This window comes from Odocoileus virginianus, chromosome 1 (genome assembly GCF_023699985.2).
Source record: "Odocoileus virginianus isolate 20LAN1187 ecotype Illinois chromosome 1, Ovbor_1.2, whole genome shotgun sequence".
Lineage (NCBI taxonomy): Eukaryota > Metazoa > Chordata > Mammalia > Artiodactyla > Cervidae > Odocoileus > Odocoileus virginianus.
This window is the reverse complement of record NC_069674.1, coordinates 104,141,870-104,156,982: the sequence shown is the minus strand read 5'-3', so window position 1 is coordinate 104,156,982 and position 15,113 is coordinate 104,141,870. Positions and strand designations below refer to the sequence as shown.

At 47.4% G+C, this 15,113-nt stretch overlaps 1 protein-coding gene across 1 annotated transcript in view; it reads right to left on the bottom strand.

The window, feature by feature from the left end:
- ABCA13 (ATP binding cassette subfamily A member 13) overlaps window positions 1–15,113 on the bottom strand; it is a 335,379-nt gene that overhangs the window by 284,044 nt on the left and 36,222 nt on the right. The window contains exons 15-20 of the mRNA XM_070477641.1: window positions 12,340–14,115; window positions 10,429–10,538; window positions 4,726–4,844; window positions 1,844–1,998; window positions 989–1,071; window positions 193–314 (exon numbers count right to left, since the gene is read on the bottom strand). Coding sequence (XP_070333742.1) covers window positions 193–314; window positions 989–1,071; window positions 1,844–1,998; window positions 4,726–4,844; window positions 10,429–10,538; window positions 12,340–14,115 — 2,365 coding nt within the window. The remainder of the gene's footprint in view (window positions 1–192; window positions 315–988; window positions 1,072–1,843; window positions 1,999–4,725; window positions 4,845–10,428; window positions 10,539–12,339; window positions 14,116–15,113) is intronic.

The window sequence follows — 15,113 nt, the reverse complement described above, 5'->3', positions numbered from 1 at the left end:
AGGATTCTTGGCTGAATTTCATGAACAGAGGAGGCTGACGGGCTACAGTCCAGGGAGTTGCAAAGAGTCAGACATGGCTGAGCAAGTAACAAATACACAACACACAGTTCACAGGGGACCCCTGGCCATGGGGTAGGGGTAGGAGCACAGGAGGCTGACAGCTCTAGCCATGAACAGAAGCAGCAACCCCACCTTTGAGTGGGAGATGTTTGCTTCTAAAATACTATTGATGGTTCCATCTGAGAAGTGCAAAGAAGATCGGAGCTCCTCAGTTAACTTGCTGATATTCTGCATCAGATCTTTTACTTTTACACCTGAAAGACAATCAGAAGGAAGCAAATGTTATAATAATAAACATTCAGGCTACTCCTGACTGAAGTAGTGAAGACAAGATCTGATATGAAAACCTGGCAAGGACTGTTCTCCCACTACATCCAGCCCACAACAAGCACTAAATAAAGTCACACCTTACTCTTCCACAGGGGAGCTGCGATCGTTTGTTATCAGAAGTAAAACAAAACCCCAGATTATCCAGCAATTCTGCTCAATTGCTTCCTCTAAGACCTGTGCATTTTAAATTTTACTCTAAAAAAGAGGTGTTCCCCCCCCCAAGGGAACAGTGATCAAGGAAACTCACTTCTCCCCACCTATCTACTCATCTCACTTTTCCTAACAAGAGATTTGCCAGAATTCTTCAGACCTGACATGGTGATGCAAGGGGGCATCAGGATCTATAAGACAGGGAGACAGGGCCAGGGAGACCCCTGGACCACAGAAGCTTCTCTCGTCCATTCTTCGTTTTGGTACCCAGGATTCTAGGACTTTCTTCTCAGCCCCAAATACATCAGAGCAGCCAGGCTCTAAATTGCTATTTACTACATATAGATAGCATAACTCACCCTTTACATGTTTTATTTTAATGATATATTTGTGTGAGAAACTAAATTTAATTTTTAATCAAGCAAACTTGGAGGAACTACATACTCACCCTCAGCTACTGTGAAATTGCTAAGAAAAGTCATTATGGGATTCCCAGACAACAATAAAGTCTTCTCCAGGCTTTGGGCCAGCCTAAAATGGCAGAAAATTAAAGCTAATTTAGGCAAGATAAAACCCCAGGAACAATGTTGGTTGAATACACTGCCTCAGTTCCCAGGAAATGAGCTAGATAACAAGATGGCATTTCCCTAAAATTTCTCAGATAATTGGACACACGACGTGCCTGTGTGTGAACACCCATTAATATCATAACACCCCTGCCAGGCAGGAGGAGGCAGGGGAGTAAGGATGCATAACAAATGCCTCTCATAAATGCAGAAAGAACAGTTAGAGTACACCATGGAATGTACGAGAAATGAGGACACCAAAAAGTCAGAGGAACACCATTTCTTCCGGGAATAAGTCATTTTCAGAATACAAGTCCCCACCTTCCTCTTCTGAGGCTTACTACTTTGAGAACACAGAGCAAAATTAACCCAGTATGAAGGTGCTTTGGAAAACCACTGACTGACCCTACCGAACATCTTTACTACCATATTATAACCTTGAATCTTGACATTTTGATTCAATTTCTTGATCCCCAGTAAAGCCAGCCTCAACACTGATGCTGCTCCTACCACTTACAAGTCTCAAAAGTTAAAGTCATGGGAAGCTTTGGTTTGGTGAGAAAATACATTAATAAATAATTAATAAAATGATTATTCATAAAGTAATAAATGTACACTGATGTGTACATTAACAGTGTTTGTTACATATTATTGCCTGAGATTCATAATTTACTAAGGCACAGCATCGCCCTTATGAAGAGAGAGACTGAGGCGGCATGGGCCCCGCCAGGGCATACGTGTGTGGCTTGGAGGCTGGCCCAGGCTGGCATTCACAGTCCTGCTCACTGGCATCTTCCAAACTGCTCCGGAAGCTTTCCAAGGCTCTGGAGAGATTCCTGCGGAGGCCTTCACAGCTTAGCTGATGGGGAGAGGTCCATATCTTTTCCAATTCCTAGAAAACACAGCAGTGATACAGTTGGAAACCATTGGCATGAGCTCAAGCAGACACTCAGGCATCCTCGCCGAGCATCACATGGACTGTCAGTCTGCTGTCTACACAGCTGCCAGTCTTCTGTCCTCACTATAAGGAAACAGGGCAGAGGCGACGGACAATGTCTGATCCTGCCCAACTGCCTGGGTGCATATTGCAAGGCCTTGAAAAGAGCCCTTGGCCGTGAATCAGGAGAGCCTTGCCTGGGAACCTCTGCCTGGCTCTGCCATTTACCCAGCGGACACAAGGCCATGGCAAGGAGCAGCACTGCCCAGCTCCTCCTGACACACAACCTCCTGGCCTAAAAATGACACTTTTCAAGAAAGGTGCCAGGCCACTTTTGTCAGGGGAAGTGGGTCCTTGGAGAAGCCCTATGGAAGAATCCCTGGCCTAGGCCCCAACTCTTAAGACTCCATGGACACATTATCAGCATCTTTTACAAGCATCAACAGCTGTATAAAAGACTAATCATTTTATAAAATATATAATACCTATAAATTGATAAGAATGTAAAATACCTATAGTTCATAAAACTAACTAACAAATATAACTTAAAATGTAAAATGACCCCCAAAGCAGAAGATCACATGTGTTTGTTTGTACAGACACGCATATAAATCTATACACACTTCCCTGGACTCGGCAGTTCTGCTGTATATCATTTTTCTTCCAAACTTAACACTTCTAATTTTGTATTGGGGTATAGCAAATTAACAATGTTGTGGAAGTTTCAGGTGACCAGCAAAGGGACTCAGCCATATACATGTAATCCATTCTCCCCCAAACTCCCCTCCCATCCAGGCTGCCACACAACACTGGGCAGAATTCCCTGTACTATACAGTAGGTCCTCATTGGTTATCCATTTTAAATATAGTTCTGCTGTACATCATTTATTTCACATCATTAGAATTGATTTATTTCATCACCCAGTTCTTCCTGATGTTGCAAGCACAGTCCCAGGTTGTGGTGATTTGGGGAAGGCACCTTATGTAACTCATGCATGCTCAGTCATGTCTGACTCTCTGTGACCCCGTGGACTGTAGTCCGCCAGGCTCCTTTGTCCATGGGATTCTCTAGGCAACAATATCAGAGTTGGTTGCCATTTCCTTCTCCAGGTACTGTTCCTGACCCAGGGACTGAACCCTAGTTTCCTGCACTGGCCAGCGGATTCTTTACCACTGAGCCACCAGGGAAGCCCCATCTCATGTAACTCAACACATACTATTTTTTTTCCTTCGGCTAAGGCAGCAAAAGATATAATTATTGTACATGTTACATTCAGCCACAACTGAGAGGAGAACTAGTCCATAATATCACAGGTCCGGGGAAAAGGACCAAAACGGACTGCTGTGATACAAGCAAGATGAGTCAAAGGTGGGTGAGGAGATCAGGATAGCCATTGAGACCATTCAAAGTTCCAGATCCACTGAGACAAGTTCTGGATAGTAAGCATGCAGGCCACAATTTGCCCCTGCGTCCCTGGCCTCTGGCTTCCCTTGTTTCTGCCTCTGAGGCTTCCATGGGGGTCCAAGTTTGTTCGGACCTCTGCCTCATCTTTTTTCTTCTGTGCTTCAGCCTGCACATTGGTTTCTTTCTTTTTTTTTTTTTTTTAGGCAGATGAATGTATTAATAATTAGGTCTGTGTAGTTTATTTTTTTTTTTTAATTTTTATTAGTTGGAGGCTAATGTACTTCACTCTCATGGCACGAAGGTTTCTCAAAAGACGGCGCTCAGGCTGAGAGAACACATGATATTTTAATAATGCTTCTAAACAACTTTCTCAAAACTGTCACTGATCACTCTCACAAAGCAAAGTCATGAATCATTCAGATGATCAGAGAACTAACAAATGTGTGTTCCAAGCAAGTTAAATGTGAAGCATTCTGAGGTGTCACAGTAGAGAGTCCTGGGTTCTGAGTCCCTGCCTTGGGGTTTCTGCAGCACAAACGAACTTCTCTGCATGCGATCTGAGCACCAAAACGCAAGTCCCCTGAAGAGGCCACCACACAGAACCTCTGAATTGCAGAGCAAGGAAGACGGGAAGCCTGGGACCAGCGGTGTTCAGAGAATGAGGCCTTGGCTGGAATCTTGTCCATCTGAGGCCTGGGGACGGTGGGGTTGGGCGGTCCATCAGACCAGACTATTCGCTTCCTACTTGGTGGCAGGACTCACGCACACATGACTTTTTTCCTCTGCCCCCATGTCCCTTCTGCCTGCCAGACTCTCAGCATGACCTACGCAAACATCACTGAACACAGGATGGGGAAGAGACCAAGAGTACCATCTCCACTGTGCAGATAAAAGAGCGCAAACCTTCTCAGACAAGAGCAAAACATACTAAACTAATTAGGAAGTGAGGAATCTTGAATGTTTAGTGTCTTTCTTTTCAACTTTATTTTACCATACATAATTTGATTCTTAATGATGTCTATGTTTAAGAACCAGCTTGCAACTCTTAAACATTTAACAACCAGCTCTCCCAAGCCTGTGCCAGCCAGTCAAGCCACAGCTGGAGGACCTGGGGGAAGAGGTGTGGACACCCAGTCTGCAGCCCTGACTCCCCACACAGCTCTGCACCATGGTCTCTTGTCTTTAAGACCAAGCCAGCAAGCCTGGAACAGGAAACTGTCTTGCATGGACCAGTCATAAGGAATAGGAAGGTCTCTGAGACATCAAGGATACCAAACCTGGTAGTGGTCGTGCACCAGAACGACCCCTCGCAGGGCAGATAACAGCAGAAGCCTCACCACGCTCTGCTCACAGTGCAGAGCGGCACACAATACGTCCTTCGTCAGAGACTGGTTTTCTGCAGAGGAAACACACAGAGACGCCATCAGTATGCAGTTCTCCTCGACTCTCACAAAGACACTGTTTCAAGGTTCAAAATGATTCAGATTCATAAAGAATTCCAAAACTACCAGAAATGAGGGGAACGCTGCTCCTTTTGAGTCTCAAATGCAACTAAATAAACACTGTATGATTCTGGTCTAACTGAAAGTATAGAAGTTAAGATCTTTCTCCCCCGGCCCCAAACCGCCCCCTCTTCGCACCCCTTGGGCAACGTGCCCCGGGCCCCCAGTTTGCCCAGGACAGTCTTGGTTTTCACCAACGGGCCTAGAGTAGCGACAAGGAGAAGGGCCTCCGTCTGAAGGTGCATCTCTCGCTTGGTCGATGGACGGCAGGTCCCCACCCTCCACCCCTTAGATGCGGCATCCTGGGAGTCCCGCCTGGCTCCTCACAAACCCCACTGTCAGTCACACTCAACACCTCTGGACATGGAGCCTCATCCAGGGCCCCCACGTCACACCCAGGTCAGGGCAACACTCTGACAGGCCTGTCCCTCGCCACTCCCTCCCCGCAACTCGCCTCTACCCTGAGCCACGCGCTCTTCCCAAAGCAGGCGGCTGGTGAAGACCCTGCGGCTCCATCTCACTCGCTCTCGGCGCTTTCCCGGGGCTCCTGGCCTCTTGTCTCCTCAGGACTACAAGTGCCTTGCCTCCCGGCTGCTCGCAACCCGGCCCAGCGCAGCCTCGCGACCCACACTGCGGAATCACGGGGGGCTCCACTGCACATGCGCAAACGTAGCGCATGCGCAGGCGCCCAGTCCCTGGCTTTACACGTGCTTCTGTGTCTTCACGTTACAGAAGACGGAATGTACTCTCGTGAGTAAGGAAACTTCTGTCACTTTCCGGGGGGGGGGGGGGGCGGAAAGCAACAGTCCTGCTTATTACATTTTTACATTGTTTCTCAAAAGTTCTTTTTTTAAAATGGTTTTGAACTGCAGACAAGGTAGAGTGCATAGAACAGACCCAGAGTCACACTTTCCAGAAGCAGACCACCCAGAGCCACCTTAGTTTACATTTTCTCACTAATCTTGCTATTTCTCTGATTTTGAAACCCAAGATATTATTATTAAAAATATAAGCAATCTCTTATTAAAATGGAAGATGAATAAGGCAAGGTATATGAAGCATCCAGCATGTATCTTTGAGGATGAATGTGTGTATGCTTAGTCACTCAGTCGTGTCTGACGCTTTGTGACCCCGCCAGGCTCCTCCGTCCATGGGCTTCTCCAGGCAAGAACACTGGAGTAGGTTTGCGTTTCCTTCTCCAGGGAGATCTCCCCAACCCTAGGATCGAATCCAAGTTTCCTTCATTGCAAGCAGATTCTTTACCGGCGGAGCCACCAGGGAAGCCTTGAGAACACACGGACCCTCTGTTTTGGAGATGTAGCTACTCCACCGCTGACACTGTCCTGCAGCTGCCCCGGAGGCCCGGAAATGCTAACCTCTGTCCCCTCCCTTCCAGGCCCATTCCTGCTGCACCTCACTTGGCCTCCGCAGGCCTGCCCCTCGACCAGTCCTGGCTCTTCCCACCTGCTGTTGGCATTCTCCCAGCATTTGGTCACATCAGACCCCCCATGCCTGCTTTCTGGCCCATCTCCCTGTCTGGACCCTCTTCCCGGTTTGGTCAGCCCGGAGCCCCCGTGTACTTCTCCACAGAAGAGAGACTCTGACTTCTCCCCCACACCCCAGGCCCTGGGCAAGTCATTCACACTCTCTGGACCTTTGCTTGCCAATCTGGGAAACCAGAAGGTCAAAGGTGACTATGAGGTCCCTTTTGGTTTAAGAGCCGTCAAACTACACACCCTGTTCCCAGGCAGACTTTTCTAATGTGTTTCAAGTACTAGATTCGAAGGACAAAACTGTACTTTCCTCATGGTGTGGCTGAACTTAACTCTGTGACACAGAACTCAGTACTTCATTGTCAACAACAATCATCGTGACAGATCTGACTGTATTCCCTCCGTGTGACAGAAGCGGACGACTTGCCCATTTTGGCCTATTCTATCCCAATACCCTGTTGGCTAGTGTTTGTAACTTTTCTGGGCCTGTCACTACAAAATGGAGTGACAGCTTAATAAGGAAAGTGGAGATGAAGTTTGACTGTTAGTCATGCTTAAGTATGACATGCTTGGGTTTTCTTGAAATGAAATATAAAAATTAGAAATTAATCTTTGGTAATGAAGGGACTCAAGTGTGCTATATTAATTTAGCAAATGCAGTACAGAATGGCAAAATACATATAAATTCAGGTATTAATGAATGTTTAATTCATTTTAAAGCCATTATATTAACTGACTATAAAACAGTGAAATAATTATGCTTTAAAGTGTGGCTGGGTTCACTATGTCACATAAGCAAACACATTTTAGAGTGAGAGCTCCACATGTGAGAATATCTGTCAGCCACGCAAAGGTGAGCCGAGGTGCATGATCCTCCATATCTGACAGCATCAACAACACTCATAACATCTCTAATTGGAAACAGAGATCTCTTTAAAGAAAAAAATAAACCTACATGACAATTGGGATTTCATTTATAAAACGAATTCACCTTGCCTCCCCGACCAGCCTCATTCCTCTCCCCTGCTCTGTCACTAAAAGATTCATCAATTCTTGGGTTTAAGAAGGTATTACAAAAGAGAGGTGAGTGAGTGGATCAAAGCTAAGCCTGTGTTAGACCCTCAGTTACCCTTTTTCGCTACAAAGAGCTCTTTGTAAGCTGTGGGATGATGTCCCCACGGTGTGCAGGGTCACCCATACTCAACCTGCCCTCTTAACGGAATGCAGGAGCAGGACTAGTACATGCCAAACACCCATGTGTCCATGCCTCACTGATTTCATCCTCTCACTTGGAAACAGCTGGAAACACGAACTCCAGCCTCTGTGTCCAGCTCAGGGCATCCCTCGGCCAGCCTGCGCCTGCAGGCACTGGACCCCGGCCCATTTGGTCTGGAAGCCCTGGTCCTTCCCCTGCCCCAGCCACCATGATTCTACTTAATGTGAGATCAAAGTTGACATCTTCCCTGGTGGCTCAGACGGCAACGAATCTGCCTACAATGCAGGAGACCCAGATTGGATGCCTGGGTTGGGAAGATCCCCTGGAGGAGGAAATGGCAACCCACCAGAGTATTCTTGCCCGGAGAATCACATGGACAGAGGAGCCTAGTGGGCTGTGTCCAGGGGGTTGCAGAGTCAGACACGACTGAGCAACTAAGACTTGACATGCTGGGTCCTGCCCCAAACGAGCCTCTCCTCCCAAAGCCCCAGCCTCCGCTGCCCACACCCTTAGTGCCCCGCCCCCACCCGGTCCCTAGATCACTCTGTCTGTGGCAGGTGTGGCCACGCCTGCACTGAGCCCCGAGCAACCTCTGCACAGTGTCCTCCAGTCCCACACAGCCACTCAGGGAGGGCACTGCCTGCCATGGCCACATGTTCCCTCCAGGATGTCAGTGCAAAATTCACAGACCACGCTCATGCAGGAGTCCCAGGGGACAGAGACTTGAGCCCAAGAGGGCCGCTGACATGTGCTCACGCATTCATTCACCAAGCCTCTGCCAGCAGCCCCCGCCCGGGCTCCAGTCCCCATGTGCTGGGTGGATGCTAATCACAGGCAGATGCAATCACAAGGGGCCCATGGGCTCACTGCCCAGAGGGCACAGCTAAGGGGCCTGAAACAGGGCCACCAAACCCAGGCAGGGGGAAGAGCTTCCCAGAGGACATGACACCTCACCTGAGAATAATCATCTAAGTAATAACAGTCATCAGAGAGTAAGTCAGGAGGAGGCAGCAGCGTGAGACAAGGTGTCAGGTCCACCTGGGATGACAGGGAGGGGGCAGAGCTGGCCTGGCAGGATCCACGCAGGAACCAGGGCTCATGGCCTGCTCCACTGACCCCAGCTCCTCTCTTCTCCTGATCAGCCCACCTTAGCTTCCCCGTGTCGTCATCTGGGCTCACACCCATCACCCCAGCATCCCTGCCACCTTTGCTGTCAAGGACTTTAGGCCCGACTGCACCAAGAGAGCCATGTGCAAAGACTTCCCTGGTGACCCAGTGGTTGAGACTCTGCTCCCAATGCAGGGGCACAGGTTCCATCCCTGGTCAGAGAACTAAGATTCCACATGCTGCAGAAAGTGTGAAAGTGTTAGTCGTTCAGTCATGTCTGAATCTTTGTGACCCCATGGACCGTATCCTGCCAGACTCCTCTGTCCATGGAATTCTCCAGGCAAGAACACTGGAGTGGGTAGCCATTCCCTTCTCCAGGGGATCTTCCCAACCAAGGGATTGAACCCAGGTCTCCTGCATTGCAGGCAGATTCTTTACCATTTGAGCCACAAGGGAATGTGGCCAACAAAAACATTCTTTTAATTAAAAAAAAAAAAAGAGTGGAGAAGGAAATGGCAACCCACTCCAGTATTCTTGCCTGGAAAAGTCCATGGACAGAGGAGTCTGGCAGGCTGAAGTCCATGGGATTACATGACTGAGCATGTGTGCACGAGGGTGGAGGGAAATAGGTTGGTAGCAATAAAGTGGTAGAACTAAAAAATAATAATAATAATAAAATAATAAAAATAAAGAGGTCTGGGTGCAGCCTCATTTAGGAGCCTATGCGTGAAAAAGCAGCAACATGCACACGTGGGTGAAATACACTCCAGGAGCACTGTGCAGTCTATGGTCCAAAAGTGCTCTGAGGCCAGTGTTCACATCTTGGAAAGAGATCTAAAAATCACCCAGGAGCCCTATGAGGCAGCTCGTGGTACTTTCCTTCCACAATGGTATGCCAGGAAAATGTCACTGAAATCAGTGGTAATGGATTTGGTAAGAAGGATCTTAGATGAATGAATTCATTTACAATGTAAGTAGCAATGACTCACTGTCACAGACTCTATGCTGAGTATCATGGAGACAGAACTGAATGAGTAAAAGATCCTGTTCTCAGTAAAGTAGCAAACAAATGCAGGAGAGGTTCCAACAAACTTGAAGACAAGCACTCAGCACCAGGACTTTAGAGAAAGTGTTCTAGAGTCGAGTCACTGCATGGACCACCCAGCACCCGTCAGTAGAGTGATCTTCCATGCCAGGCACTGGGGACACACAGGAGATGGAGACACGGTTGCTGCCTTCAAGGAACATTGGCGCAGGCAGAGGAGGGGGAGTTAAGAAATAGCAGCCTTAATACCACATGAGATAAAGGTCAACCCAAGGTCACCACCAGCAAAGGGGATGCAGGCATTTCTCCTGGAGGAGATGCCGTGGCTCCAGCCACAGGGCGTGGCCAAAGTCCAGGCCACAGACACAGGGACGCACATTCCACCAGCAGAGGCATAGCCTGCAGGCAGAGCTTGAAGCAGGGAGGGGGATGTTCCCCTTGGCTGGAGGTCACAGTGCTGGGGGCAGGGGGAGAGAGGGTCCTCAGGGTCTAGGGAACCGGGCAAGAAGGCTGCAGCTGAGCCCAAGAGTAGCTCAAGGGCATCCAACCATCTTGTGGTCAGCTGAGCTCTGGAAATGGGTGGGGACCAATCAGCCCTTCTCCGGAGAGCAGCTCACCTGCAAGGAGGACAAGCACGCGCTGGGCCAGTGTCTCCATTCTCCACAGGGTCGCCACGGCATCCGTGGGCTCCGGGGACTGCAGAAAAGCCTGACAGACATCCAAGACACTTGGGGGAAACAGACAGGAATATTAGAGGTGAAGACCAGCTTCTCTGAGTGAGTGCACGTGTGACACTCATGAAAGAACCATCCCACTGCTGGGCCACTCATTCCGCAGACATCAGAGGACACAGCCGAGGAGACAACAGGTCTCCTGCTTTCATTCAGAGCATCATTTTGTTGCCAACAATCCTGGCATTCCCTCCCTACCAGTGGGGTTTTCTGTCTTAGACTTTTTGTATCTTCCTCATCAAGAAGGCAGTGATCAAAGAAGAGTAAAGACTGGATATGGCATCACCAACTCAATGGACGTGAGTTTGCACAAGCTTCAGGAGATGGTGAAGGACAGGGAAGCCTGGAGTGCTGCAGTCCATGGGGTCACAATGAGTCGGACACAACTGAACAACAACAAAAAGACAGGAAAAAAATAGTGGAAAGAAGGAATCGCTAAAGTGGAATGAAACTGGGCACCGTGCCTTGGGAATTTAAAATGAGGGTGGCGACCACACCCAGCCAGATCACAGCCCCCTAGTTTACAGTCTTGGGGCCACGGTGTAAAGTACGTCCATGAAGGACTGGACACTTCGGGGTGAAAGCCAGGACTGGAGGGGAGCAGGGGTAGCCGGAATCACCTCCAGCTCAAATAAAAATTCGGATACAAGTGTCAAGTCAGACAGAGTTTAGGATCAGAAACAGTGAGGGTCTGAAAGCCAGCATTCAAATTCCAAGGCACTGATATTAACAGTTCTTCGTGCCAATAAACACCTGCTTCACTATCCAAGTAGACCCTTCCAACTTTTTAAAAAGGAGTGGATTCAAGGTGCAGCCCTATGGCAGCAGAACTAGAGGAGAGCAGGTCAGGCTGTCTGGCAGGTAAGTGAGGGTTCACTTTCCATCTCCCTTTGGACTCACAGAAGCATCGGTACCGTGGAGCCCACAGACCACTGGAGCCGTGTGTCACACACGGAGAGGATGGGCCAGGGCGGAGCTGCTCTCACCCACAGCCTTGGGCAGCAGACAGCCTCCAGATCATGACGGCCAATAGCACTGGACCTTCCAGGAACCTGCCATTCCCCTGACCCACCATTCAGGGGTGGGTGGCTGGTGCATTGGATGTGGGTCAACCACATGGTCTTGGATGGAATCTGAGGCAGGGTGAAATCTGGCCTTGTCCAGTGGGCAGTTACCACTGAAAGTGCAGACTTCTATGTGACTTGAATGGCCCCAAATTTCTATTTCCATATCAAGTAGCAGGACCCTTGGCTGCCAGAGCAGGGGAACAGAAACACCAGTTCCATACCTAGTCTTGGGATGTGTGCATAGAATGAGAGGTTTTTACTTTTTGGAAAAAAATGAATGGAAAAATTCAGAATAAATTCAAATCATATTTAAGTGCTGACTAGTCAAATAGCGAGCAGGGACTGGGCTTGAATCATTCCTGTGGAAGTCAGTCTCAGAGGGAGAGGAAGGCTGAAATCAAAGGCCACACCCCTGTGGTTCTTCCCTATGTTATTCCAAAGCGTGACTGAGATGAGGCTGCTCACCTTTCTCAAGTAACCCCCTAGTTTTGTGCTGTTTCGTGACAGGATTTCACGCAAAAACAGAATCATGAGTTCTTTCCCTTTGTATCATGAGGGAAATTATGAGTGGAATTTGGGTTCAAATATAAAAAGTCTGTTTAAAAAGTTCCTTATTTATAAGAACGTACTTATACTTACCCTGGGTCAGTGCAATTCCTGCCTGCTTATAGTTACCACGTGTAGGGGCGGGGCAGGGAGGCAGAATGAATCAAATTGGGTGTTTCATTACCTTTGATCAATCAGCGAGACCCTCTGCCAGTATTCAACCAATGCAATTAATGCCTTCCGGTATTCCTCAAAACGCGATAATGGTTTGAGGATATCAGGACCGTCAACCAGCTCTTTCTGGGTCTTCTCACGTGTCCCAGTGGTTGCATGAGTAAAAATTTCAAAAAAGGGCTGAAGCAAAGTGCTCACGGAGTACATCCACTGAGAGCTGTTGAGGAGAAGCTCTTTCTTCATGAGAGCTATTTTACTCAGCAGGGTCTGGATGGCTTCGTGGGGTTGTTGCTCAGTCACATTCCGAATCCAAGAGGTGTTAAAAAGTGGAGCTTCACGGGAGGCCTCTCCCACTGTCGTGATGATTTTCAAAAGGTCATCCGGATACAGAGCCAATGTCAGCGACAGATTAAAAACATCCCTGTGGTCCTTCCCTGTGTCATTCCAAAGTGCGACTGAGATAAGGTTGATCACCATTCTCAAGTAACTCCCTAGTTCTGTCCTGTTTTGTGACAGGATTTCACACAGAAACAGGACCACTTCACGAGTTCTTCCCCATTTTGTATCTTGAGGGAAATTACGAGTGGAAATTGGGTTAGAATACAAGAAGTCGATGTGACTGGTGATGTTATTTATAGGAGCTAAGTAATCCAGGATTTCTTCCCATAAACTGACAGAATCCACAGAAAATATTTGGGCCCCATTTTTAAATGCTGCCAGGAGACGTTCCACGTCTCCCAAATTGATTTTCACAGAAGTTAAAAAGTCAGCTATTTCTTCCCTAATATCATAAAGCTCTTTGGACTGGTTCATGTATGTGAATGTGCCAGATGACATATTGAGGATATATAAGTCTTGGGAAATATTAGGCTTAACTCCAATCATCCCAAAGGCCAAGTCAAGAAATGGCATCAACAAGTCATCTATATTTTCAAATATTAAGTGATCTGCTTTTTTCAAAGTAATCATTTCATTGACAACATTTCGAACACTTTGTCGCAAAAGAAAATAAAGAGTGTCAAAGAATTTCATGGTGTCATTGGCAGTGGGAATGAGATGAGTTTGAAATACGGTGGCCACCTTTCTTGCAATTTTCTTGGCTAACTTAAGAAATTCCACAGTGGAGGTGACTGATGTGGCAAGACGTCTCATCTCTACACCATCATCGGCCAGCATGGTCAGAGTGTCAGACATCTCCAAGAGTGGGTCAAGGGCACAGTTCTCCCCACATGCTCCTGAGATAACATCCAGTAAGTGCCTGGTAATTTCTAATGTTTCTCTGTTTCTTAGGGGGAATGAATTGTTTACAAAGGAAAGCAAATTGGTTAAATTTGCAAGTATAACTTCCTGGAGGGAAGGGTACAGCACACGGAGGTCCTTAACAGGAGAGCTTAAAAGAGTGTCCATGAAACGTGCTATCACCATGGAAGTTTCTCTCACGAGGTGAAGAGCTGACTGGAGATCTTGATTGAGTTTGAAAAGGTCCTCAGAACTGTTCATATGGGAAAGCAACTGATTCAGCACCATAAGAAACTCCAGATTATTTTCAGTCTCCTTTTTCATTGATGTTTCCCTTAGAAGAGTGTGGAATAAATCTCCCAGGAGCTGCAGTCCTTGATGATTATCAAAATATAATTCTCCATCATCTAACATAAATGAGTTCTTTATTAGATGATACACAGTCTCCTTTAAAGTTGAAAGAGCGTTCACCAGTCTATCTTCTTTCATGGAGGTGAGAAAATGATCGAGTTTCAAACTTTCTAGAATTTTATCCTTTAGGAAAAAACTGCAAATATATATTTTTATTTCATGGTTAGTAATGAAGAGTGAAAACTTACACAGTGGACCCTTAACAATCCAAAGCTTATGGGCACTAACCCTCCACATAGATTAAAAACTGTGTCTGCCATTCCCCACTCACGGATTCACCCAACCGTGGATCGGGCAGCACAGTAGCACATATTTATTGAAAAAATCCAAGTATAACTGGGCTCATGAGGTTGTTCAACTGTGAAGGGTAGTGATTTCTTGGGGGCTATAGCATTATAGGAGGATAATACTGAAAAATTGAAATGCTACAATACATTCCAGATGAAAATTAATATTTTGTTGCCAAATAATGAAAAGAGTGGGTGGATTTTATGTATCAATCCATTGCAAATCCTCAAACCTAACAACTTAAAGAGCCATGCACTTTTGCCTTCAGAAAGGAAAGGAACGTGAAATGATCAAATGGGACTCTCGGGGTAGGAGGGAACATCCTTCTGAATACCCCAAGTCCTGGCAAGCTGCTTGGCTTGCTGGCGACTAGCTGGGCCACAACAGCCCCAGAGCCCTCTCTGGTGTATTTCTGGTTTGCTGGGCTTCACAGGTAGTCCACTTATGAGAGTCAGGATGCCCACATTGTATCATTGTAAACACTAACGCAGGTGCTGCTTAGGGAGATTTGTCAAATGTGACTAAAGACCCAGTCACCCAGCTCTAAGTCAGTGCAAAGGCATGTTGACCTAGAAAGGCTGACTTCATAGACGGAGGGTCTTCGAGACAGTTAGGACCTCCTGGGCTCTAATGGGTGGGTGATTGGACATCTCCTGGACTGGACACATCCCATCACCCCCTCACTGGCCACCGTGGACAGGAACTTGCAGCTCCTGTCTGTGGGACTCTGGCTTGTTTCCTAATGGCCTGCCCTGCTGACTCTAGGCTCACTGAGCCAACCCCAAAACTGCAGAAGCCAGTCCTGGTATGAAATCTTTGTTCTGGTTCTGCTTCTGAGGTTGACAC